Below are 27,600 nucleotides of genomic sequence, written 5' to 3' on the forward strand. Positions count from 1 at the left end.
TGACAAGAGTCACTTCTATGGGAACTAACGCCTCTCCAGGATTGCGCCCAGCCCCCATCTAGAATCTGTCTACTTTTTAGAAATGTTAGTGTGGCTGCTAACAAAGGAGGCATAAAATTAGAGGCTCAGGGCCTCTAAAGGCTGTTTCCTGCCACTATGTAGAAAGCCAGTGCTCCCGGTCTCCACTGTGAAGGTCTAGTTCACACCCCATGGGGTTCATCCTCTGGCATGGTATAGTGCAGTGGGTTTTTAGTTTATTCACCAGGCTGTGCTTCCATTGCTAATTCCAAGACATTTTCCTCACTCCCCATGGAAGCCCCCTACCCATTAGCAGTCCCTGCCCTGTCCCTCCGCCCATCAGCCCCTGGCCACCGCTCTCTGTGCTGTGCATTCCCCTGCACATTTCCTACCAGTGGAACAAGACAGTGTGGCCTTACAGAAGGGTCTGGCCAGAATATTGTTATTCAGGCTCACCCACGATGTAGTGTGTGTCAGCTTCATTCCTCTTCATGGCTGAGTAATAGTCCATTGTAAGGTCCAGTCACAGTCTACTTACCCATGCATTTTTGATGGATATTTTCGTTGTTCGTTTTAATTTTTCTTTATTGACAAAGCGTATGCCATGCCACATTGAGCCTTTCCCACAGGCTGGCAGAGTAGTTATCAGCTATGCACCTGGTAGAACAAGTCAAGTTCCACAGATGAGCTGGAAGCCAAGGGCCACAGTCCTTGTGCCCGGCCCCACTAAGGCTGATCCCACCTCCCAGTGGCCGGCTCCTCACTGAGATTTTAACTGTGCTGCTGTAGCCCTTGGGCACTCAGTGGTGCACAGGTGATCTCTTGCGTTATGGCCTCAGACATCTCTTTATTCCCTGCTGTGGAGCCGGGCACCTGCCTCCTGATTTCTGTCTCTTTCTCTAGTCAGTGGTTGTCCTGGTGGCTCCAGCTCACACTGCACCTCTCTTCCTCTGCCTCGCCCCATGAGCAGGCTCCCCACCGCCTCCAGGATGGCGCCCCTGGTTCCTCCCTGGCCCCGTGTCCTGCCTCACCTCTGGCAGCAGCTCTAACCTCCATGTGTTCTGTGCTTTGCCTCAGGCTCCAGAGAACCACTGAGCACATAGCTCAGCTCAGCAGTTCAGCACCGGCCATGGGCTGCAGGGCTGTCTTCACTGGGACCCCAGGTCAGGGGTCTTCTTTCCTTGGAGGTCTGGGGTGGGCACCAGGTCCACGGCCTCCTGGGGTGTATTGTGTTCGGGGAGAAGCCAGCAGCTCTCCTCACGCTCTCGGAGAGGACATGTCCCCTAGGAGTGAATGGCTGCTGGGAGTGAGCGTGTGCCCCATCTCCTCCCTCCCAGTCCTGCTTCCCTCCCTCTTTCTCCTGCCCTGCTCGGTACCCCCTGGTCAGAGAGGGACCTTCCGTGGAAAGGAGGTTTTTCTCCAAAGCTGCTGTTAAACAGCTGCCCACAGAAGACCTGGGCTACTTGGGGACCCCTCCTTTTGCCAGGCACTGTGGCCTTCTCTGGCTGCCCTGATGGATGTGTTTGGCTGCGTCTCTGGCCTCTGTCCTTCACTGGAAGAACCTAAGTGTCCTTGGCCAGTTGTGCCAGGGCCTGGCTGGGCCAGCTCCTTCTTTCTGCTGGGGACCTGGTGGGGCCCTTTGCACACATGGTCTTGTGTCCTTGAGTGACCCTGAAGCTCTGAATGCTGCAGCCCCAAGCAGTGAGGAGTGGGGTGAGGGGCTCTCTAGGGTCTCCCTCAGCCAGCTTTCCAGAATGCTGACAGACAGTGGGGGCTGAGGTGTCTGACATGGTCTCTTAAGTGTCACCCATGTTTTCTGTCACCAGCACAAGCCACAGGCCTGGATGTGGACGCCCATGCTTCTTAGTGGGGTGACCCGTGCCACTTGTTCCCTTCCTCCTGCAAGCCTCAACTTCTGCATGTGTAAATAAAGGCCTGGTATGGCGGCTCACGGCTGTAATCCAATCCTAGTTACTTGGGAGGCAGAGAAAAAAGTTAGCAAAACCTCCATCTGAATCACTAAGCCAGATATCATGGTACACTTCTGTAATCCCAGCCATGCAGGGGCCATAGATAGGAGAATAGCAGTTTGAGGCTCGACCCAGGCAAAAGTCTATCTGAAAGGGCCTAAGGCAAAAGAAAAAGGAAATAACTCAAGTGGTAGGGTTCCCGCCTCCCAAGTGCAAGGCCCTGTCAAACCCCAGTGAGACAGAGGAGGAGAAAAAGGAAGAGGGACAAGACACACACACACACACACAGAGAGAGAGAGAGAGAGAGAGAGAGAGAGAGAGACTGAGCGCCAGGCTTCCATTCCAGAGAGTCGTGAAGGTCAACAGGGTCGTGTACACACTTAGCTCAGTGCAGACATTGCTGGCTGCCTGCCTGACCCTTGTAGCTGCCACCTGGGTTCCAGGGACTGAGACCTGGGACTCAGTTCTGTCACTGGCTGTGACTTAAGGGCCAGGCCTGTGCATCTGGAATCCCCATCCCACCATGATCCAGGGTTTCTACCGTGCGGCGATGGAGGAGAGGTTTGGGCTGCTTCTGCCCTTGCCGGTGTGAGTTAGCCATGTCTCAAAGGCACCGACCTTCCCTGCTTGCACACACGGATCTGTGTCTCCTCCCTCACCCAGGACCCTGTTGTCGTGGGCTTTGTGTGGTCCCACGTGTCTTCACAGCCTGCAAGGCTACTTCGCAATCTGTCCGACTTCATCTGGATCAGAATTCTGGGGAGGTTTTCTGAGCGTCCTTCAGCGTGGTCAGCGCAGGCAGTTCTGCACCGGGCAAACTGCTTCTTTCTTTCTTTCTTTCCTTCTTACGGCTACTTGGAAGGAGCTGTGTGTGGTGATGCATGCTTGTAATCTCAGCTACTCTGAAGGCAGAGACAAGAGGATCAACAACAGTTCAAGACCATCCTGGGCAGAGTTACCTCAGAAACAAAATGAAAAAAAAACGGCAAGGTGGGGTGTGGTCCACGTGGTAGAGAGCTTGCCTAGCAAACTTGAGGCCCTGAGTTCAATCCGCAGCACTGAAAACAAAAAACAAAAAAGGATTTAGAAGAAGCTTTTGCTAGCTAAACTAAAGCCTGGCTCATCTCATCCCATTTTGTTCCTCCAAGGTGAGCTGCAGCCCACCTTGAACTTGGATTTGCCCCTCCTCTTCACACTATCTGGTGCTCCCCTCCCTCTCATTTGTGCAGGTTGGTCATCCACCGTCCCAGGCTCCTTGTCCTCTTGTCCCTGTTGCAACTGCTGAGCTGAAGCCCCAGGATGGCTCGTCTGCACTGATGCTGTTGACGGGCAACTTAGGGATGCCACTGGCATCCAGTAGCACCACCACTGGCACCGACCTCCTCAGCTTGTTGACTGGCCCTGTGTGAGCGTGGGGAGAGAATCGGGAGAGGGAGTCCTTGCACTCACTTGTGCTGACCCCAGGTGATTTGCTCAGTGACCTTGAGCAAGACTTCCTGAGTGTTTATGGGCTGCAGAGTGTACCTGAGGGTGCTATAAAGGCTGTCGGTCCCTCCAGCTGCATTTCCAAAATAAACAGAGGCCTGTTATGACCACAGGAGCCTACTCATCCCGCCCCACTGTGAGCCGAGATGGCCTCAGTCCAAGGGCACAGCCTCCTAGACCCACACCTGGGGCCCCTCCTGGGCAGGTCTTGTGCTGAGTCCCACACAATGCTCCATGGTTCCCCTACGACCCTCCTCCATCCCTCCCTGCAAACTCCTACCCCCTCCAGCCCCTCTCCCACCCCTCCACTACCCCCTCTCCACTTCTTCTCTGTCCCATTACTCCCTCCTGCACTCTTCCTCTCACTCTCCTCCACCCCTCCCCCATCCCTCATTCATGCCTCCCCAGCACCCCCATATCCTCTATCTCCTTCTCCCCTTGCTGTCCTGCCCTGCCTCCCTCACTGATGGTGGTGTTGAGCCAGTCCCCCAATCCCTGTCCACTTCCTCCCCATTCCCACCCCCTCCTGGATGAGGACATAGAGGGCTGGAGCAGGCCTGCTGGCTGACTCCAGTCTCTTGTCCTCCAGGCCACACGTGCTTCCTCCTGCCTCTTTTGTCAGCTTCTGCTGTGACCCTGGTCCCCAGCAGGTCTGACTGGTCCAGTTGGAGGTGTTGGCCCTACTGTCCCCCAGAGGCCAGGGTGAGCCTGTCAGGCAGGTCTCCCTGGACTAGGGCTGCCCTGGAAGAATCACCCATGGTCCGGCCTGGTCCCGTGGCCAGGCTGGGAGTCTGGGTTGTGGGGAGTCTCCATCTAGCCGAGCACCATGAACATGCTGGGCTGGCACGGTGTCGCCTGCCTGGACCAAGGCTACTCGTCCACCCAAGCCTGTGCCAGCCCATCAGGGGTCACCCTTACCGCACCCCGGCACCATGGCCTCCTGGGTTCTGCCTGAGCACTGGTAATTAGCCTCAGCTCGTTTCCCAGCTGGGGCGCAGCCTCTTCCGCTGCAGGGATATTGGTGTGGGGGTCGGGGTGGTCCTCCAGGCCATGCATTATTCATGAATGGTAATCATATTCCAGCCTGGAGTTCTTCCTGGAGGCCAGGGAGCCCTGCCTTGTTTCAGTATCAGCCATCAAAACATTAATAAAGCCTTTTGCATCAGGAAAGGCGGTGAGGTTTAACAGGGAGCAGAGAAGAAAGAGAATCTTCTAAATGAAACGCTATATGAACAAGCCACTGTCCCTCCGTGCCCCAGGGGCTTCCTGGGATTTCAGGTCTTGCTGGGCGTCTGCTGAGGCAGGTGCTGGCTGGCTTCGTTTATTTAGCCTTTCAAAGTGCAGTAGCCAAGGGGGACCTCGCCGGGGTCTGCCCCTGCTGTGTCCCCCACCAAGCAGCTGGGGCCAGGGGAACGCCAGTCAGCAGCTGAGCCCCTGCTCAGGATGGTGACAGGAGATGGGGGAGCAGCCTCCATCAGGCTGGGCCTGGAAGCTGGCTGCAGTCACACGGGGGCCATGGTTTTCCACCTGGAACGCACAGGCTTGTTCCAGGCCCAACCCTCGTCCCTCGTCCCTCAGTTCCCCTCTGAGGTGGGATGTCATCATCCTGATTTCCTAGACAAGGAACTGAAGCCAAGCCACGGCAGGCGAGTTATCTAGGGTCCCACAGCGTCCCTCAAAGGCTCCGATCTGGTGCCTGGTTTTCTGTGTGATCTCCTGCAACGCTGCCTGTCTGGGCTTTCCGTTCTGAGGACAGACCTCTGGAAGAGATCCCTTGTGGCCCAAGGTCCATGTCTTCCCCTCTCCCCTCTGCTCCCCTCCCTCCCCTCCCCTCTCTTCTGTCTTTTGGTGGCACTGGGGTTTGAACTCAGGGCCTGGAGCTTGCTAGGCTAGGCGCTACTGCTTGAGTAACACCCCCAGCCCTTTTTGCTTTAGTTATTTTTGGAGTTTATGCCCCGGCCGGCCAGGGTCACTGTCCTCCTATTATTGTTTCCCATGTAGCTGGAATGACAGGCACTTGCCACCATGTCCAGCTTTTGTGTTGAGATGGGGTCTTCCCAGGCCTGGCTGGCCTGGAACTCCCCATCTCCACTTCCTGAATAGCTGGGATTACAGCTGTGAGCCACTGTGCCCAGCTTTACGCCACCCCAGCTCAGCAAAGAGTGTTGCAGATGATATTCCTCTTGGGATTGACACCCTGTCCCCTGAGACCTCTGTGTGGTGCCAGCAGGAAGGGTCCTGTAGTTGTCATTCTGCTACTGCTCCAGCTGTCTCCTCCCAGAACGGTTAGCACCGCACTAGTCCCAGCTCCTTTACTTGGAGAACGTGTCACTTTTGTTTCTGTGGACGGGGAGAAAGTAGATCGTGTGTGTGGCTGTGATTAATCTTTCTAATCCTCCCCAGATTTGGGACGTAAATGTTAACGTATCTTGCAGCAGCCTGTGGGGTGACCCTCTTCCTAGAAAATTGCTTATGAGTAGCTTTTGGTGCTAATTGGGGTAAACCCTCATGGGGGTTGTTTGGCTCTTTGTGGGGATGTTGGTCTCATCCCGCCTACCATGAGGCTGGGACGCACAGATGCCAGACAGGACAGCCCGTCCCTACTGTGGGAGCTATATCGTTGATCCACTAACTTGTCTCCTGGGGACAGTGGTTTCTATGGAAACCACCTAGGGTGACCTGGGCTTGCACTTCAGGGAGACAGGCCTGGGCCCAGAGTGTCCTGTCCAAAGCTTGTGTCCCCCGGCTTTGTTTCACAAGAGCTGACACCCGCTTTTTTCTGAATGTGGTAAGATGTATAGAACGAAAAGTCACTACCTTAGCCCTGAGCAAGGTACATGTTCCCATTGCTGTGCGGCCATCACCGCCACCCACCTCCAGAGTTCTTATCTTGCAAAATTAAAACTCTGTCCCCAGAGTTAGTCAGACACTACTTCCCAGTCCCTCTCTGCCCCCAGCACCCACCATTCAGCTGTCTTGGACCTGACACTTCCTGGGGCCTCATAGGGTGGGATGCCACAGTGGTTGTCCTCTGGGAAGTCCCCTGCTTGTTCCCTTGAGTAGTGGCTTCAAGGCTCATCCCAGTGTAGCAGCCTTAGAACGCCCTTCCTGTTGTAATGTGCAGGAACAGAACGTGCAGTGGCTGTTAAGTTGCACCAAGGTGACCCAAGGGCACAAGGCTGGCCCCGTGGGAGGCAGCCTTGCTGCCAGGCAGACGTGTTGACCAGGCCTCTCAAGCGTTTCTGTTTCCTGGGGATTACACAAGGTGCCCTTGTGTCCCATATGGAGACTCCGACTTGCGCAGGGGGTCAGCCATCTGTGCTAGCCACATGGCCTACAGGTGGCAGAGTCAAAACTTGAATGTAGGACTGGTGTCCCTGTACCCTCCTCCTGGCCCTCATACTTGCAGGGTGGTGAAGTGGGGCCCACCTGACTGAGGCTCACCTGGCTGTGCTGGCCCACGGCTGGGTCTGTACAGAGAGGCTATAGTTTTGGTGTCCATGGAGGCGCCTCTATGACATCCTCATTCTTTCCCTTTAGGGACCCTGGCGAGGGGGCCATCAGACATGAGTGTCCCCTTCTTCCCCCTCATGCTTCTGGTGGCCTGTACTGGGGTCCTGGGAGGTTTGGATGCTGTGGAGAAGTAGAGGCACAGGGAAAGGGCAGGAGAGCACAGGACCTGCCCCTGTGCTGTCACCTCTCTGCCCCCAACAGCTGCATGGGGCAGCTGCATGCCCTCTTGGTCACTGCTCCCTCTTCATTCAGTGGGGTCCGTCCCCATCCCCAGATGCTGATGGGGGTGTAACTGGGTCTGAAGATGGGAACCCCTGAACTATGGGACAGGGTGAGTGGGCAGGGGATGGCTGTGATGTTCCCTGGGCCAGGCCTGTCATTACCACTGGTAATTGTGGCCTAGTTGCTGCAGTCTTGCCCCTTGACCCCTAATGTCCCTAGGTCCTAGGGTCTTGGAGGGAAGGACAGGAAATGGATATGTAATGGTGGGGAAGGAAAGGGCCCCGTGGGACTGGGGTGCAGGTCGAGCCCAGCCCCCAGGTCTTTGTACCTGCCTTGTCCAGCCAGGGAGCTGACCCTCGTGAGATGCTGTCCTGGGAGCCAGGAGTTCTGGCCCTGAGAGAATGGACCCCTGCCCTGTGAGGACGGACTGCTGCTCTGGAAATGGGTGCTGCCGGCAGAGGATGTGTGTCTCATCAGGATTAGGAGAGGGTGTGGAGTGCTCTGAGGGGCAGGACTGAGTGCCCTCCTCCTCGCTTTCCTGGGTCTGTCTTGTTCATTGTCCCCAGTGGGAGATTTAGAATTTGGGCACAGATACATCTGACATGGCGTTGAGGCACAAGGAGGGACTGGCTTGTGTGCCGTCCAGTCTATGGTTGTCCCTTGTTTCCCTGGTCAGAGCGCAGACTGTGTTCTGGGTTTGAGTCCGTCTAGCTGGGGTAACCTCGGGCAGATGACTTAACCTCTTTTCACCGATTCTTTCACCACCGACTGAAGTTTACAGTGCCCTTCTTGCCCGCCTCAGCGTGGGCACATGGCAGGTTCTAAGACTTCTCCCTCCTTCAGGAGAGTTTGTGGTCACTGATCAAATGCTTCTGGGCCGGCACAGGCAGAGCCTGTCATACGACCTTGCCTGTCCCGCTCTGTTCTCAGGGTTCCTGCTTTTGCTCGTGACCTGCTGCTGCCAGAGCTGACCCTGGCTGCGTGAAGCCATATGGCTACCCTGGCTCTAGGGCCACATGGGTGATTCTCCCTGTCCTGCCTCCCCTCTGGCTCCAGCCCCTCCATCTTTGCTGGCTCCTAAACTGTGCCTGTTCCCTTCTCATCCCTCCACTTCAGCCACTGCCTCAGCTCTGGGCCTGTCTGGACCTTCCTGCTCTCACCTTGCAAATGAAGGTGAGGCCAGTCACCTGCATGTACTCGTCAAAGATTCATAAATAAATCTAAACTCGTGACCTCATACAGCCCTCATTTGTCTTGAGTTTTTTCTTCTTCCTCTTTTTTTTTTTTTTTTGCAGTATTAGGGTTTTGAACTCAGGACCTCGTGATTGCCAGGCAGGCACTCTACCATTTGAACCACACCCTCCCAACTCCCAGCCCTCTTTTGGTTCAGTTATTTTTCAGGCAAGGTCTTGAATTTTTACCCAGCGTCAGCCTCAAATGGCAGTCCTCTCAATCTCTGTCTTCTGAGTAGCTGGAATTACAGGTGTAAGCCACTGAACCTGGCATTGAATTTTGGACACTGAGTGTGGTGGTCATAGATGGCTGCTGTGGTGGAGGGTGGGTGAGGGGTCTGTGGAGAAGTGGAAGTGCGCTTTGTGACAGGGTTGTGGCAGGATTTTGCCAGCAGGGAAGCTGTAGCACATGTCTCCATCTGGGGGCTCCAGGCCATCACCTCCTGGGGACCATGTGCAGGATTAACTCACTTCGGAGGGATCAGATAGCCGCTGGGGCACTTGGGGAGGGACATGGTGGAATGTGGCTTGGGGGTCACACCTCGGGAGGAGAGTTGCCTGGGAGCTGTCTCCCTTGCTCCCCGGCCCTGTGTGCATCACGCGTGTGACGAGCAGTTAGCCACAACTCCAGGGCAGCACGTGGTGGCCCACGCGGAGTGGTGGCTGCTGCCGGCTCTCCGACTTGCTTTGGAATTAGAGAAACACCTCACGGGGCTGTGACTGCTCACTCATGTGACAGGGACATCTGAGCATCCAGCCCCTGAAATGGCAAGGGGAGCCGGGGTGGGCAGCGCTGGCCGGGCTGGCCCACGGCACAGGTGTCCCCATTCCAGCTGCGTGTGGCTGTACAGACGGCTGCAGGGGGCCATGCCACCCTGAGCTGAATGGACTCATGAGTTCAGAAGAATCGTGAGACGCTTTGGAGCAAATGAAGTCACTGGTTCAGAAGAGAGTCACATTTCCATGAGTACAGATTGTGCCTTCCAGTCCCCTGGAGGCACACCTCCAGAAGGGCCCAAATTATTTAGGTGCCACCTGTCACCGTGGCTGTCCAATGCAGAGTTGATCGACCTGAAGTGGAGTTTTTGGAATTGTGGGGAGGAGGAGGGGGCTGTGGCAGCTCTGCGTCCCTTCCTGGGCACAATTCTGGAATTGGGCTGGTGTCCCCAATGGGCCTGCCCTTCCCTTCCCTCTCTGGACATTTCGGTCCGCCACCCTCCAGATTCTCTCTGAGCGAGCCACCTCAGCTGAAGCCTGGTATTCTGTGGTTCTAAGAAAATGAGGTTGATTTAACATCTTCCCATGTTTTAAATGGAAAACTACAGCTATTTTCTTAAGTAACTTTTTTTTTTTCCCCTCTGCTAGGGATGGCACCCAGGGCCGTGTGCATGCTAGGCAGGTGCTCTGCCACTGGGCTACACCCCTACCCTTCTTCAAGTAACTTCCAGGTGAAGGGTCCCATGCATGTAGAAAGAGGTGCCTGTCCTCGTGGATGGGTTGATGACCTTGGCAGGTAAACACACCCGGGAACAGCATGGAGTGGGGGTCTTGGCCAGCACCTGTTGACCTCCCAGGAGGCGCTGCCCCAATCCAGAGGAGGTTACCTCAGTCAGCAGGCAGAGCGTGTGTGTGTGTGTGTGTGTGTGTGTGTGTGTGTGTGTGTGTGTGTGTGTGGCCAAGGGCTGTTGGCTGGCTGGTGTGTGTGAGTGCGACCTCTGAGCTGGGTCCAGCCTGGGGGAGGGAGAGAGTGCTCCTGGCAGGGGGCATGGTGCCAGATAGGTGTGGCAGAGCGTGGGACAGGAGTGCAGGTGGTGCAGAATTAATGATGTCTGCTGGTTGGTGCGCTCCTGTCGTGCTCACGTGTGTGGGGGGTGTCAGGTGAGGGTGTGTGTGGTGTGTGGGTGAGTGAGTGTATGTCTGTATAGGTGAGTGTATGCATGGCTAAGGTGTGGGGTGAGTAGGATGACTACCTGTTGGTTGGTTTGGGAGCTAACGCTCTGAGAGGCACCATTCATCTTGAATTCCCTCTCTATGGCCGTGAGAGTTGCTCAGATCCACTTAAGCTGAGTTGTTGGTACCTGTGGGCCTCAGGAGAGGTTCTGGGATGCACTTGGACCCCAAAGTGGCACTGGGACTGGGGACTTCTGGCTGGCTGTGTCATGCCAGGCTCTGCTAACCGCATGCCTCCATGATGGTGCTCCCTGCCCCTGGCTACCTGTGCCCGGGGTGCCCCACTGAGCCACCCTTGCTCCTGCTTGGCAGCTGGGGACAGCACATGAGGTTGCAGAGTGAATAGTGTTCTTATCTCTGTGTCATTCCAGTTTGTCACTGTAAATTTTTCAGTGCCTAAGCTTCGCAGCAGGTCAGCAGCTGGCTCCATGCACCCTCGCAGCTGGCTCAGCTTTACCTCCTCTCCCCCCATCCACACTTCCCACTGCTGCCTGGGTGTCTCTAGATGATGTCTGTGTGTCTTTGCTCCTTTGTGGGGCTGGCAGCCCCTGACGGTGCAGAGCACAAATATCAGTTTCCAGGACTCTGAGTCATTAGGGGAGCAGGAAGTGAGTGGATGGTGAGGGCTCCTCTGCCAGCCAAGTGGTGCTGGGCACCCCAAGCCTTCACAGGTTCCGGGAGGAGAGGGCCCAGGGAGTGGTGGGGTGGGGTTCAGGAATGGAGCTGGGAGGCTGTCCCAGGTAGGAAAGACACTAAGTGATCCGCACAGGGTAGGTAGGAACCCTACCCCTGAGCCCAGGGAGCCAAGGGCTTCTGGGAAGCTGAAGCCACGATGCAGGCAGGTGTGAAGCACCAGTGCCCTGCCCCTGTCCCATTCACCTGGCAGAGTCCTCCCTGTCCTTCTGGGCTACTGGGCTGTGGCCTCCTCTAGGAGCCTTGCCTTGCTGGCTGGTCACCCAATACTGTGAGGGACAGCCAAGCCCCTGGTGTCACCTTATGGCATTCTGAGGGAGACATCTGTCTTACTCAGGTCATATTGGTGACCTTCCTCCTTGTACTGCTTTCCTTTAGCTGTGAAACAAAGTGCCACAATCTGGGTGCCACAAAACGAGGAATTTATCCTGACAAGGATTGTAACGCTGTGGTGTGGCGGGGCCGGCTCCCTGCTCAGCTCTGTGGTGCGTCCTTCCTGCCTTTCCAGGTCCTCGACTCGAGGCTACATGAGTCAAGCCTCCTCCTCAGCTTCACCTGGCCTCTCCTCTTCTCCCTGCGTCTCTCTCTTTTTTTGTTTTAACAGGACCCAAGTCACATTGTGTTAAGGGCCCTCTATGGACCAGTGTGGTCTCATCTTAAGTTATCTCATTACAGCTGCAGCAGCCCCATTTCCAAATAAGGAGACAGTCTGAGGTGCCAGGAAGGACCTGAAATTTGGGGGATATGCTCCAACCCAGTGCCGACCTCAGGTGGCAGCAACAGAAGCATATTCAGGTGACCTGTCCCCTGTGTCAGGCCTGGGCCAGGCCCCCCTTTGGGGACTACAAAGGCTGAGCATGCAGCCTCTGCCTGTGGGACCCTGGCTTCTTTGTCCCCTCCGTTACAGAGCTCGCAGCCTGGCCTCAACTTGTTCTTTTCCTTTTCTTCCAGTTTTGCGCTGGAACCTCCAAGACCTCCACAGGGCCTGGGCTGGGCTGTGCTCCCTGGGCATCTCCCTGGCTCTCTGGCTGGGGCCTGCCTCATCCCGACCCTGACCTCACTGGATCTTCCCCCTTGGCTCATGGAAGGGGCTGCTGCTATTAACACAGATCACCTGATGGTTTCTGAGCCGAGTCTGGGGTCCCTGCTGCCAAGGGCTTCAGCTGGAAGCTGAGCTGCTGCCTCTTCCCACTCCCCTGACAACACAGCACCCCGCCCCCCAAACTCAGGGCATTGCACCTGCTAGGCAAGTACATGACCACATGCCTCCAGACCTTTTTTGCTTTAGTTATTTTTTGCACAGGGTCTGGGTTTTTGCCTGGGGCTGGACTGGGACCTCGATCCACCTACCTCTCCACCTCCTATATAACTGAAGGCACAAGCCAACTTGCCTAGCAGGGTCCTCACCAGCCTAGTGTCCCTTTCTTTCCCCTGCTTCAGCTACCTTGCTGTCCTCATGGATCGGTAATTCCTCCCAGTGCTGTGCCCCACTATGTCCAGTTTTATTTGTTGAGATGGGGGTCTCACTAACTTTTTTTTGCCCAGGCTGATCTTGGGTTGTATAACTCCTGATCTCTACCTCTGAGGAGCTGGGATTACAGGCATGCACTTCCACACCCAGCAGTGGAGCCCTCTTTTTAAACAGGCCGTGTTTTATAGTAGCCTTGGGCTTATATGCCATTGGTCACAACCAACCTCAGCACAGGCATCACTGCAATAAATGCACCAGTGTGGTGCACTGTTAGTAACCGAAGGCCATGGTGGTTTTGGATTTGCTCAGTTTCCCCTCCCGTTCTTCCGTGTTCCAGGACCTCAGTCCCATTCCCTCCTCATGTCTCCTTGTGTTCCTGGGCTGTGACATTGGCAGTGCCCTTTGTACCTTTATTTAATGAGATTTCCAATGGACGGGGCACCCCTGACCTTTACACAGGCTCTGGTCCTGGTGAGATCTGGCCTGTGTGAGCACATGTGCCCCTGCTGACCCTGCAGGTCATGACCTCCACCCTGCTCCTCCTCGGGGAGAATTGCCTTCGAGACAGCCTGTTCCATCTCTACGAGTCCCTGGCCTGGCCCCCAGGGCCACGTATGGCACCTTGCTGTCCTCACTGGCCTGGCCTCCCTTTCTGTCCCCTGCTCCAGCCACCTTGCTGTCTCGTGTGTCAGTGGGCACCTTCTGCACCGTGCTGACTCCACCTGGGTGCTGGCTCTGCCTGCGTGGCTTCTGCTCCTGGCCAGGCCCTGGCCCCTTCCTCCAGGGTCAGGTGTACAGGGCTCCCTTGGGGTGCTCCTTGTCCTCCCGTACCCAGCGCTGGTCTAGGGCTGTCCTCTGAGTGCTGGATGCTGTTGTGAATTTGTCTCCTTGTCTGGTTCTCCTCAAGCAACACTGCTCTTCCTTTCCCTCCATTTTGGGGTGGCCTGTTTCTTACCCACACTCTCTTCCTTGGGGGGGCCTTAAAATCTATTCTGGGCAAAAATGCATTTAAAATAAATTTATTTTTTGGTACTGGGGTTTGAACTCAGGGCTTCACACTTGCTAGGCTGATGCTTTACTGCTTGAACCACATCTCCAGCCCTTTTTGCTCTGATTATTTTTGAGACCAGGTCTTGCTTTTTGCCTAGGCTGACCTGGACTTTGATTCTTCTGCTTCTGCCTGCCACAGTAGCTGGGATGACAGGCATGTGCCACTACTCCCAGCCTTTTCTGTTGAATTCGGTCTCATGAACTTTTTTGCCCAGGTTGCCCTCAAACCTCGATCTTCTCCATCTTCTCGATCTTCCCGATCTCAGCTTCTTGAGTAGCTAGGATTACAGGTGTGAACCACCTTCCCTAGTTCAAAATGCATATTTGAACCCAACACTTAGGTAGGAAAAAATCCATAGAGACACGGCGTGGCAAGTCTCTGGATGGGCCAGGATCAAGCAGTAACCGAGTCAAAACCATTTCCTTGGAGGCAGATTTGGACACTTTGGCAGGTTCCTGTGTTTCCACAAATACAGTGCTCAGGGAGACAGTCACTTCAGACCATACCGCGAGATCAAGTGGTGCAATCAACAGCAGGGATGGTTTTGCTGCCTTGCTGAGGAACCAGCCCAGAGGTTAGGACAGGATGTCTGCTGTGGGCAGCAGGAAGGGACAGCTGCCTGGGGTCCCCTGAGGTGGTGACTTCACGGAATTCTACTGAGACTGGAGATGATGGGGTCAGCGGGGAGGGCCTCTATCTAGTGGCTGGAGTCCACAGTATTTGGGGGTGGAGGAGCCGGGGGAGGGTTGCTCATGTGGGAGAGGCAGAAGCAGTGACTGTGTAGTTTCCCCCTAGCCCTGGAGGTTAGAACTGGAAAACCCGCTCTACAGAGGCAGAAACTGAGCCTCCTTCACCTGCCATCGGCCTCTTAGCTGGGGGACAGGTGGGGACCCGTGTCTCAGACTCCAAGGTGATCTCTCCTAACGCTGAAGTCTGCAGATCCTTCTGGAAACACGCACCCCCTTAACCAGGGACACACTTGGATTTGCAGTTTGCTCCAGGCCTGCCTTATGTAGGTCTGCGGCTGTTGTGCTGACAGTCGGTCCTGGATTTAGCCTGAGCCTTCCCTCCTGCAGGGTGTCAGTGGTGGTGCCCACCCTGGGCACTGCCAGGAGCATCTGTGAGATGCAAACTCAGGGGCTGGTCAGAGAGGCCCAGAGAGCCCCTCTCCTGCTGGGCCAACGGTCCAGAGAGGCCCCTTTTGGGGAGGAGGTCCCTGGGGGATCAGGGGCCTAGCACTTTCCCAGGTTTCCCAGGTACCCCTGTGGGGCAGGTGCAAGGGTGGGTGTGGGTTGATCAGACTCAGAGCTCTGTGCATCTCACGCTTAGTAACTGAGCTCCTGAGCCACCGCTGCAGAGGTGAGCGTCATGGTGAGTAACTACTGCCATGTTTTTGTTCCCCTTTGCATTAAACTGGCCACCAATCAGGGAGGCCAGTGGGGCAGTTGGAAACCACTGGTCCCTGCAGGCGGTGACTGCCATCACCTCGCCATTGGCAGGCCAGGAGTTTGACAGATGCAGGGCTGCTAGGAGTGTAGGGTGGAGGAGCTGGAGATGCTGTGAGTGAGGGATTTGGGGTAAGGTCCTAGGGGACCTGCAGTGGGTCCTTCTGGACATGTCTCCTTTAAGGGACAGGGCATAAACTGCTTCTCTGGGGCATCAGACTACCTAGCTGATGTGTACAGATGACCACTCTGACCCTCAGTTTCCTCATCTGACTAGGGGCCCAGTACAACAGCAGTAGGAAGTCCTTAATAACCATTGTCCTGTGACCCTCCGTCTTCCCACCACTGTTCTTACTGGGCCTTCCCTGCCCAAGACTAGCTGTGGGCCCCTGGACAGGACACATCTGCTTCTAGAACTCTTCCCTGTGTGTAAAATGCGAGCTCTGGATAGTTTTCTGAATACTTCTTCCAACTCAGACATGGTGGACATGCTGGTGTGACAGGGTGAGCTGAGTGGAGCTGGTGTCTGGGAGGCCCCTGCCTCTTATCACACTCCTCTTGTAGCCTTTGGGACCCTGTGTCTACTTTCCTGTTCTTTGTCCTCCCTCCCTTCCTTCCATTTATTTTAATTTCTTTGTGACATGGTCTTGCTATATAGCCTGGGCTGGTCTCAAACTGTCGATCCTCCTGCCTCAACCTCCCCAGTGCTGGGATTGCAGGTGTGGCCACCACTCCCAGATACCCAATAGGCTTTCTTTGCAGAGCCGAGTTGGACATGGCAAGGTGGATGGTACAGTGAGGCCCTTGCTGTCTTTGGAGGATTGTAGCTGGGGAGCAGGTCAGGCCTTCTTGCCCCTCACAGGGAAGCTGGTCCAGGGTCCAGGGTGGAAAATTCCAGCATGCTTCTGTCTCCCTCGCCAGCCGGGTGTAGTCAGGAGCTGTCATCTGAGGTGTTGCCATCAGGATTCTTGGTCTCACTGGATCCTTAGTGACTGAGCTTGGGCCCACAATGTGCACCTCAGCCTGGTTGTACAGCCCACCGGGGCAGGTGGGGCTCAGACCCCACTCCCGATCTGCTGCCCTCCCAGGGGTCCAGAGAGTTCCAGGGCCCCAGGGAAGTGGAGGCAGGGCAAGAGGTCTCGGTCAGCACCCCTGCTTCAGCCCTGTCCAGTGCTGCTGCTATGGTTCCATGTTAGCATCAGGATCTGGGCTGCCTGGCAGGCTTCCTTTGGAAATCTCATACCTTCTGGACAGGAACTCTCATTGCTGGGCTGCAGAACTGTGTGTTGGTCTGCAGTCATACCTCCTGTCATAGGACAGATATGATGCTGACTTGGGCCACCATCTATAGTGTGATTCACCTCTGTGTCATCTTCTACCTGATGGGCAGGGAGGTGGACCCACCTGCAGCCAGGTGGAAGGGCAGCAGCTTAGTTGTCACTGCATGGCACCCTGAGGGCCTGGGAGTGTCTCAGGGTGAGTGAGTTGTGTTCACAGATGGTGAGTGTGTGGGTCAGCTGCCCTGTGGCTTGTGGTGGGACAAGCTTACTGTGTAGAACCCCAGAGCCCCTCAGCAGCTTTGCTGTGACCCCTGGAAGCTGTAGTGACCTGTTTGTCTGCTGTCTTTGGCCTCAGGTCCAGATGGACAGCTGGCCTTTCTGGGCAGGGATGGGGTGAGGAGCAGAGTTTGCTTTGGACCCCGCAGTTGTGAGGCAGGCCCAGTGATTCCTGTAAAGTGGGGAGAATTGTGGAATTGTCTTGTGGGGGCTTTGAGAGAATAAAAGGAAATGAACCTGGTGAGGAGTGGTCAGGTAGACCATCAGCAGGCAGGCCGGGGCAGTGTTAGAAGGCACTTTTAATGCAGATGAGTTGAGCAGACAGGAGTCTCAGACAATAGGCTGAACTCCCAGTTCTAGACCGGGTTCTGCCTGGAAGTCCCTAGGGGACCTTTGTAAATCCTTGTGTCTCCTGGGTGGGTTTTCTGTCAGCGAACTGAAGGATGTGAACCAGATGGTGGCAAAGCTCTGTCCTTCCAGGATTTCCTGTCTCCCCGATTCCCAGTGTCCTGGCTGGGAACAGCTAGGGCTCAGCTCTGCCTGGAGCCGTCCCCAGCCCTGTGACTCAGAGGGAGTCTTCCTGGTGTTGTGGTTTGGGGCAGTAGATGGTTGGTGCTCAGAGAGACTCTGAGACTGTCCTGTCCAGGAGTTTCCCAGGGTGGGCGTTGCTCTTCTTGTAGACTGCATCTCTGTGACAGGACAGCTGTAGAGGCGGCCTCAGCTCCAGCAGGAAGGAGCACCAGGATTGATTAGCAATGCCTGATTGGGCATAGCCAGGGAAAAAGGTGGTGTGTGTGCTGTGATCTGCCATTTCTGGTGTGATGTGGTCCTTTACTCCATAGATGGAGCACTGGGGCCCAGAGAGGACAAGGGGCTTAGACAGTGGCAGGTTTAGTACCTGAACCCAGGTGTCTGGTGTTTTGTCCTAGTTTGTACCTTTGAGCTGTTTTTACTCATAATCTCAAATTAATTAAAATAGCTTCTGAAACATGCCTGGCACGTGGTGGGTACTCAGTGACTATGGTTGTGGTCATGCATTCTTCTGTGCACCTCCCTCTGCCTAGCAGAGACCTTTGGAACCACTCTATTGGAGTGGCTGCCCAGAGAGGGACATGCTGCTTCTGACATCCACCAGTATATAGCTCCTTCCTGATGTCCATGAGATCAGCAGGCCCAGCCTCTCCCTTCCAGCGTCTTCTCTCCTGGTACCCAAGATGTACAGAGTGACCTTCTTCAAGGTTTCCTGGTCAGACTTCCTGCCCCAGCTTGGTCCTGGTTTTCTCCTTCACCCATGGGAAAATTGCTCTCACACTGAGGGGTAGCCTGAAAGAGAGTGTGAGGAAGCAAGGGAGCAAGGGTCACAGCCATCTTCCTTCTCCAGCTCATCCATGGGCATTGGACAGGAGGGGAGTCACACTCAGCTCCCAGCAATGCGGCCATGGAAATGTGGAGGAGGCCAGGCTGTCAGGAGAGCAGGGAGAAAGTAAAGAACTTGCAGTTCCCTTTAGGGCCACTCACACCTCCCCTGGAGCTCAGTTTTGCAGCAAAAGGGTGTGTGAGGACCTGGACTATGTACAACCAGCCTCCCTTCTGTCCCCCAGACCCTGGATGGTGTCCCTGTCACAGCTGCTATACCTGTGGGGGCTTCTGCTTGGCCACGTCTGTGAGGAGCTCACTCTGGCCCTTGGGCATGTCCCTGTGCTGTGACCTGAGGGTCGTGGGCATAATCTGAGTGAAGGAACCTTTCAGACTGGAGACCTAGCCTATCTTTCCCAATGGGAGAGTGGGAAAGTGGAAGGGTGGCAGGGATTTCCAAGCATAGGGGCCAGTGGTTCTGCCCAGGTTGGGAAGGGGCAGGGACTGTTTTCTGCTCCTCAGCAGGTGGCTTTGTTGTCCTTCAAGCTCCTGCATGATCAGGCTGGGCTTTGAGTAGACCCAGGCCTAGGCCTTCTAAGCCTCGAGACCTCTGTTAAATTGCATTACCTCTTTGGGTGCTGATTTTCTCAATTGCAAAACAGGTCATCTATGCCTCTGTGAGGGATGACTGTGAAGACAGAAGAACATAGGTGCAGAAATTTGGAAAGGTATTTTAGGAACTTAGGCACATGGGCTGAGGCTGCCACCAGAGGTCCATCTTTCTTCTCTTCTGTCCTTTCTTTATCAAGAGGGGTTGGACAGGAAAACCCCTCTGAGTCAGCATCCACCCATCCACTTAATCTGTTTATCCACCTGCTCACCCACCCATCTGTCCATCCATCCATCTATCCACCCATCCATCTGTTCTTCCATCCACTCATCCATCTTTCTGTCCATCCACCCACCCGTACATCCATCCCTCCATCCCATCCATCCACCTATCCATCCATATGGCTGACTTCAGTAGGCCTCCAGCACCTACACAGCACGAGGCCTGAAGATTCAGGCTGCAGGCCCCCAAGGTGCAAATGATCTCTCACGCCCTTGGTTTTGAGGGTCTTGGTTCAGACCCACTGGGAATGAGGAAGTGTCTAGATGAGGGGCATTGGTTCAGATGGCACTGAGAGCTTGGTTCATGCACAGGAAGGAGGAGCAGGCCAGTCTGCGACACTCGCAGACCAAGAGTGCAGCCATCTTCCTTTTAGACAGCCTTTGAGCGCTGATCCTCTAGGACAACGGCCAGACTTTCTTTTTGTGCATTCCCATCCAGACTTGCTGCCAGTCATCTGGCTCAGGTGAGTGGCAGTTTTCATTTTTCTGCTCAGCTGTCTTGGGACATGGGGATTTGTTCACCTCATCTTCTTGTGCCTTACTGACTTTCCTGAAGAAACGCCCTGATGTTGGGCACCACAGCACTGAGTGGTGAGAAGTGGCTCGTCTCCTGCTTTTGATTTCCGAGCCTCCTCCTTTCCGAAGCTCCGACTGCAAAGCTGCGATTGTATTCAGTTTATAATTAATCACTCCTTGCTGGGCGATTGTCATTCTGCAGGCAGCAGCCCCAAGTTTTTCCTGACCTTGCTTTCTGTATGAAAACGGAAAAACAGAAGGGTAGTGGGGGCTGGGCTGGAAAAGCAATTTAGAGTGATTTGCCCTGAATACGCAGCAATGGCAGCCATAGATTTCCACAGCAGATAGGTGCGTTTCCGGGGCAACTTAGTCCAATGAGCTTCATCAACCCACCCTTTGGCTCGTTCTGTGTGTGAGGTTCCAGATGTGTGGTAGTGGCTGATAAGGAGGGTCTGTGTCTCGGGCCAACTCTGAGCAGTTTCTGCTTATTGAGCCCTAGTGATGGTGGCGAGTTGGGGCCAGGAAGCGCTTCTGATCAGGTAGCCTCTGCGAGCAAGGAGGGTTGGCGGATTGAGGATAAACCAGCGATTGTGCATGTCATCACCAGCCCAGGCTCAGTGGAGGCAGAAGCTCTGGCAGGGTCCGATGCCCTTCCAAAGGCAGGCTGCATGATCCAGGTGGTGGAACGCTTTGCTGTTGTTCTGGTCACTTCTACCTGGTTGGAGCATTCGCCTGTGGTCTGGCTGGAGGAGCCATGTGCTCCAGTTCACAAGCCCAGTTGCTGTGTAAGGACTGAGGTGCTCTCTGACCATAGGCCTGGGCTGTGATGGCTTCCACAGGAAATGGCTGGACACCCGGGGTAGAGGGTGTGAGCAGAGCATGTGTTTGTCAGTGGCCTCTGCTTCACATAGACCAGCAAGGACTCAGGCTGATGACACTCAGGCTTTACTTTTTTTGACATGTAGCTTTTGAGGTTGCCCAGGATGCAGGGAGGTGTCACAGCCAGGCCTACAATTGGCCCACTTATGTCTCTTGAGTGGATCTCGGTGACTACAGCAGAGGCTGTGGTAGGGGTTCTAGCTGGGCCTGGAGAAGGGGTTTTGTGCAGGGGCCTGTGGGTTGTGAGATGCAGTAATAGGAGCACAGGCAAGGGCCTGAGTTAGCTACTTGCTGCTGGGCAACCACGTCTAATACATGGGGTTGCATGCAGGAAGCAGTGTTGGTGTTGTGCCAGTCCTGGTCCTTACCATGTAGTAAGTGCCCAGTAAGCAGTCTCTCGTGGGAGGTAAGAGAGGGTTCATCCATCAGTGACAATGACTGCTGACACGATGTGTGGTGTCTGCCGGCTGCTTTCAAGGATACATCTTTGAGAACCCGACTGTGCCTACTCTTTGTGTTTTGCGGCTCGTTTCTTTCACCTGAGATATTTGTGTGGGCGTCCTGTCGTGGTGGGTTCTGTTCTGCAGTGTCAACTTTGCACAAGGATCAGAATGCTGAGCTGGGGTGTACCTGACTGTCTCTCTTGGATCCCGCACACCCAAGGGTGAAAACTCAGCCATCTTTAGAGAAAAAGCCGTAAATTTTAAACTCAATGTGTGTCCCATAGAAATGGGTCCAGGTTCTGGTTCCCTGCTGCTCAGAGCATCTCTCCTGCTGCTGGTGACTGTTTACCTCATTGACTGCTTCTTAATTCTTTTTGAGCGTATTAACTAGGAGGTGAGGTCTGCCTTTCCAGAATATTCTCACAGGCAACTCTGCACCGATTCCCAGCCAGTGTCCAGAGCCTTACAGCCCCAGGACTCCTCCTGGGCTTTTGGCCCTGCTCAGTGGAGGAGCAGGGAAAACTTAGGGCCATGGCTTCAGGGCTGACACCCAGGCTCCAGAGCCCCACAGTGCTTGCTTGGGGCGAGGCTATTCCAGGAGGGAGGCTGTGCCACCTGTCCCTGCTGCTCACTGTTACATCAGACTGAGCTTCAGCGGCAAAGCCCTTCCGACAGGGGCCTGCTCCTGTCAGGACGAGAACACTCAGGCTGGTGACAGGGAGGCAGCATGGGGACAGGTGTCTGCTCTCTCTGTCAAAAGGAGGTGGTTCTGTTCCATCCCTGGGTCATTCTCCTCAAAGGGACTTGTCCTCTACCTACCTGCCTGTCACCTCTGCCTGGCCAGGATTGTAAGCGCAGAACTTGAAGAAGCCTGTCTTTGGGCTGCTTCTGTGATGAGGGCTGACAAGATAACTCTGTCATTCTGTTGGTAGGCAGGAGGACCTCAGGCCCCAGTGGCAGGGGTTCGGTGTCCCTGTTCTGGAGCCCTGGGCTTGGAAAGGCCTCGACTAGGGACAGCTGTCCCCTGGACCCCAAGCTCAAGTTTCTGCCCCACACCATGTTTCCTTTCCCAAGGTCCTGCCTGAACCTCTGCTTGACTGTCCAGCTCAAAGGCATGCCATCTCTGCAGGGCATCCGTAGGTGGAAAGTCTGTGTGTGTTCTGGTCCTTCCAGCTGTGACCCAGTTTGCAGGGTTACCTGTGCGATCCAGTCCCCAGGGAAGTGCACAGTCCAGACACATGGGAGCTTGACCACAAAATGCAGATTCCTGGGCCCCAGAGTCCCTGAGGTGGAGTGGAATGGTGTCTGTCTTTCAGAGCTCCTCCATGGACCTATAGGAGCTGTTTGCTGGGGGCTTGAGAAGCTGGGGACAGAGCAGCCATGGCCCGGTGAGGACAGAGCCAGTGTTGATCTGTGACCCAGACCCTGACTGTCACACTTCCTTCCATGTCAGCTGCACACGGGTCGTGTGAGGCCCAGGTGGACATTGGCTTATGGCACAGTGAATCTGGCTTTGGGGGAACCGGTAGCATCGTGGGCTCCCCAGCAGGACTGTCTTCAGGGGGACAGCTTTTCTCGCTCTCTGTCCCCCATCCTCCCCTAGGGCTCATCACTACTGGGGCTGGGCTCTGTGTGTGTATGGTGGTGGTGGGGAGGGAGAGAGAGAGAGAGAGAGAGAGAGAGAGAGAGAGAGGGAGAGAAAGAGAGAGAGAGAGAGAGAGAGAGAGAGAGAGAGAGAGAGAGAGAGATGGAGATGGCTGAGCCCCAAGGGAATAGGAGGACGTGTGGAAGGAGGAGGGAAGGAGGAAGGGGGGGGAAGTCATTCATTTCTTACCTGGATGCTGTTGGGAAGCACAGATGATGACATTAGGAAAATGTCATCCTTTGACATTTACCCTTAGAAGTCCACAGGGGCCCTGGGCTGGGAGGCTTTTGATTGTCACCAGAGAATGTTGCCCCTGGGGACTCCTGGCTATGCGTGCTGGGAGTGGGGCAGACCACAGCAGAGGTGCCGTGGGATCTGCCATGCCTTCTTACCCTGCTACTCCTTTCCACCATGATAGCTGGCTGCCCATGGGGCCTCTGCCCCTCATTTGATCTGCAGCTCTTTGGGGTCTCAAGGCTGCTCCCCCCAGCACCTGCCTAGGGTCTTGGGCCACCGGAGCTGGTTACCCTGTGGTGGGCTCAAGCTTTCCCCTCTGTGCATAGACAACAGCCATGAAGCACGCAGCTCAGACGAAGGGACAGTGCTCCTCCACCAGAGCTGACCAGAGCCAGCGTCTGGGCTCCTGGCCACTGGGCACATAAGCCTGTTTATGGATCTGCCTGTCTGTACTGTGGAGCCAGAGCCCAGTTCTCCCCAAACTGCTTTTGAAGCTTCTTTCTTGGAGCAAAGTGTTCAGCTCAGGGTGGGGGCTTTTGTGGCCAGAGCAGCTGTAGGAACATGCTGTCCCCTGGGACCATGGACACATGGTCAGAGGAGGTCCCCATCCGCCTGCCACAACTCTCTGAGTTGGGCTGTACCTGTCGGCATGAGGCCTTTGCACTGACTTTGGGTCAGCAAACAGGCTGTACCTCCTGGGCCTGGGCTGCTTGATCGTGGTGCCGCCTTAGGCCTCTGCTGAGGGTTCTGCTCCGGCCTTTGGCTCATGGGGAGGAAAGTTGATTGGTTAGCAATGTCTTCCACTGGCGGACAGGAGAGGGGGGCTCGGGTGCCTGTGCTGACCCAACCCTTCAAGACCTAACATGTCCAGCATTCTTTCAAATAGCTATAAGGACATAGAATAATACTGTTATAATTTTTAGTTCGCCTAAATATTTAGAGCTCTTAAAAGCCAAAACCAACATCCAAAACCACGTTGCTTGCTGTTGTGAATGGCCCCTTGTAGCACAGGCGGGTGGGAGCTACGACTGGCCAGCTGCATAGCCGGCCAATTGAGTCCTGTCTGAGGAGACACAGAAAGAGCCTGTCATTCCACGGATTCATGACTTCCATGAGTCCCAGTCCCTGAAACACAGTCACCGACAGGAAGATTGCACACATGCTCTGCTTGGGGGCGAGTCCACCTGCCGCCCCTTCAGACTGAGGAGGCCTTTCTCTGTGGTGTTTTCCACTTTTAAAAATTGCTGCTGATAGCAGAACGTACTAAGGGAAGTTTGAGAAACATGTTCCAGCTAGGGTCTTGGGGAGGGAAGGAGCTGATTTCCTGCCTGTCAGGGGTGGCCGGCAAGACGGCTTTGTAGGGAACTCAGTGGGGTGGTGCATATAAAATGCCCGTGGGCTCAGTTTCCCAGGCATACACACACACACACACACACACACACACACACACACACACACAATTCGTAAACAAGACCCTGCAGCATGTGCCCAGAAAGTATGTATGCACACAGCAATATGTACACGCAGTACTCACATGGCAAACACACACACGTGTGCCGCAAGCTCACCGCAGGTGCTTACACGTGTACTGTGCAGCTGCTTCTCCAGTGCTTTGCACTGGACATGCTGTGTCCTATTAATCCCGCTAACAAACTGTGCACGAGAAGCTTCCTGGTCTGTCTCGTGTGTGTCATATGCAGCTACTGACTCCCTGCCTCAGTTTCCCCATATTTATCAGTGGAGCCTTCTGCTTTCCCTTAGGCTCACTTGCTGTGAGTTCTTCTGAAGATCTGTAGAATAATGGTTAGGGGCTTTTGAGGCTGAGAAGTGGGCTCTGTATGTCCAGTGGCATGTGGCCTGATCACAGGACGGGACTGGGTTGGGTGGACAGGAGGAGGAGTGGCCGTTGATACTTGCCTGATGTTCCAGAACTTCCGTTTTGGGGAGTCCGTCAGCCTGCAAGACACTACAACGATCTTACCATGTAGTTCTGCACTTGGGGCTCCTTGCCCTCCTGCATCCTGACCCCGCCATGGAGCCAGACATCTGTTTAGATGTCCAACAGAGCTGGGGTTTAAAGAAAAGCAGCACTACCTGGGGACGTTGGCATCTGCTTGGTGTCCCTTCTGCTATGTGACTTCAGGCATGTCACTGACGCCTCTGGGCTTTCATTTCCTTTTCTCTGAACGTGAGCCGTCATGACTCGTACGATAGCTTCCAGAAAGGCGACATGGAGCGACTCTGCGTAAGACCTGCAGCAGCCCCCTCGCAAGGCAGACCCCTTCCTGGTTGAGAAAGTGACTCAGTGTGACTCAGAGCTGGGGCCAGGGTGGCAGCATAGCCACGTGAGCTGAGACTCACCCCCCTTGGGGGCACTGCACTGGGAACACATCAGTCCTCAGCAAATATCAGCACTGAAAAGAACGGATTTTGTGCAACAAATACAACACAGGTGTTCATCACAGAAAGCCTCACCCTGCTGCTTACAAGATGTGCTTAGCTAACAGTTCCCAATGCCTGCAAAATGCTTGATCACAGTTTTATGATGACTTTCTGGTTGTCTGTGCAATTACAGTAACTGTCTCTTGTCTCCCCCAGGTCATCTCGGCTGTGTCCCGACTGTCACTGCATAGCATCGCGCAGAACAAAGGGATCAGGTGAGCTCCTGGGGCTGAGCTGGGGAGGACAGTCCCCTTAATGTCCATGCACCTCCTGTGTGCCTCAGCAGATACTGGGGTTTCAAGCAGATATCCTGTGTGTGTGTCTGTGTCATGCATTTTCACTGTGTGGTGAGGTCTCTGGTTCGTGCTGGCCTGAAGTGGCGTGGACGAGGGGCCCACAGTCACACCAGGGAAATCTTGTGAGCATGTTACTGACAGCTGCAAAATCGCTTTCGATTTAGGTAATAAGATCAGCAAATTAATCCTTTCACAGATCATTGCCTGCCTAAACTCACCCTCCCTGCACTGGAGCCCAGGCATGAATGAAGGAGCTGGCCTGGGTGTGCAGGGAAGGGGCTGGAACCCAGTGCATGTGGCCCTGCTGATAGCTGTGGGTCTCTGGGTAGGCCGTCTGGAGAAACTAGTCCCAAGGGATGACCACCCTCTGGCAGTCTGCTTGCATTGGAAAGTTGGGCCCCAGAGATACCCATGTGTCGCTCCCTTCCTGCCTGGCCTCCATCCCTGACACATGGATGGGACACAGGGCATGGGAGGGTGGCCCTGGATGAGAACTGGCCACTTGCTGTCTACTCAGATGCAAAGAGTAGGACCAGGTACATCAGGGTGCCTGCTGGGGATATCTGTACCCTGGGCTCTTAGAGGAAATACCTTTGAATTGAGTTGGTTTTTTCCTCCCTTTTTATGTCAACCATAGGACAGGCTGTTTTAAAATGTTGTCAGATGAAATATTAAACAGAGAGAAAATAATATTTATCTTGCAGTTAGCGTATAAAGAATAACAGTCGAGCTGGGTGTGTAATCCTGGCATTTGGGAGCCTGAGGCAGGAGGATCTAGAGTTCAAGACCAGCCTGGGCTAGATAGGGAGACTCTTGTCTCAAAACAGAAAAACGAAACAAATGACAAATGAACAAAAAAACCAAGAAGAACAGTTGAGCAAGTCCCATTCCCTTGGTTCCTGGTACTTCCCAGAGCCTCCCTCCCACCAAGACCCCAACCGCGCACAGACTATTTTTCACAATTGTGTAATTGGCATCGTTTAAAACTGTTCAGTTTTTAAAAAGTATGTTGTTCCTGGATGGACAGTGTGTGGTTTTGGGGTTCTGTGTTTCTGGAACTGAGCTATCAGGCATTCTTTCTCACACTGACAACACTCAGGTGGCTGGTGCCTGCGCTTCCGGCCTGGCTCAACGTGCTTTCGAGTGAAATTCTTGGAATAAAAGTCAGTCATTTCATTTGCCTGTGCACGAAATCCTAAATGATGCCCTCTCTCCAACCCATCACACATTCTTCCCAACTTAGAGGGAGCCCTGGTGCTGTGGCCTGCATCAGCCTGAGAAATGGTGGCCTGGTGTAGCACTGGGCATAGCCCTGCTGCTTAGTACAGCCGCCCAGATGCATTTCTTGGTTGAAGCTGTGCCCGTGTTCCCAGTCCTGGGGACCCCTGCCCTCTGAGGTGTTGATGAACTCCTTGCAAGACACCCTTGTATGTCTTTCTGTTGGTCCCAGTGATGATGTAGACAAGCAGAGGCCACACCTCAGGCCTGCTTGTGGGCCTGGCTCTAAGGCTGCAGGTGTAGGTGGAAAGCCGCTGGCTTCCCTCTCTGGTTTGGAAACTACCCAGCAGAAGGGGCCCCTGGACTGGGACAAAGCCTCCAGTCTGGAAGGCACAGTACACAGTGACCTGAGCAGAGGCCTGGGCCTGGGTTGCACTTGGTGAGCCCCCAGTGCCTGCAAGCCACGGTCCTGTGCCCACACACCTGAGTCCCCTTTATGTTGCTGAGATGGGAAGGAACAGGGGGCTTCTGGGGACTTACTGAGATGAGGTATATCGATCCCTAGTTCAGTGTCTGGCCCAGGGAAGGGCCAGTAAATAATTTGTGTTCATCACGGCAATGGTGTGTTTGGGATCCCCGAGACGTCTCTCGGCTTCACAATTGACCAGAAGGCCTTGCAGACTGCAGAAAAGCCACCGGATTCATGGTTATGGTGTGCTGCAGCAAGCAGATCAGGTTAGAGTCAGTCAATGAGGAAGGCACACCGGTGGGGTCCCGTAGCAAGTCAGCAAGCAAGGGCTTCCCATTGTCCTCTCCCAGTAGAGTCCACCCACGGGCCAGTAGGGAAGTCCACCATGCCTGTGTGCAGAGTCTGTGTTGGTGATCGGTCACATGGACACCTCAATCTCTAGCACCCCAAGGTCTCACTGACACTGTGTGGCCCAGGTCCCCACCCTAAGTCACATGCTTAACATAGACTATGGTGTGACCTATGCCCAAGAGGTACAAAGGCTCTGTCAGGTGTTTTATCAGGCAGGAACTTAAGATTAGCAGTCACCTCCCCAGAGCTGG

General features: G+C 54.7%; 1 protein-coding gene across 5 annotated transcripts in view; it reads left to right on the forward strand.

Annotated features, from left to right (window-relative positions):
- The window catches only part of Vav2 (vav guanine nucleotide exchange factor 2), a 173,353-nt gene that overhangs the window by 70,061 nt on the left and 75,692 nt on the right, over window positions 1-27,600 (forward strand). For all 5 annotated transcript variants that reach the window (XM_074052876.1, XM_074052877.1, XM_020177354.2 and 2 more), the window contains exon 3: window positions 25,172-25,230. In XM_074052876.1, the coding sequence (XP_073908977.1) occupies window positions 25,172-25,230 (59 nt within the window). The remainder of the gene's footprint in view (window positions 1-25,171; window positions 25,231-27,600) is intronic.

This window comes from Castor canadensis, chromosome 13 (assembly GCF_047511655.1).
Source record: "Castor canadensis chromosome 13, mCasCan1.hap1v2, whole genome shotgun sequence".
Lineage (NCBI taxonomy): Eukaryota > Metazoa > Chordata > Mammalia > Rodentia > Castoridae > Castor > Castor canadensis.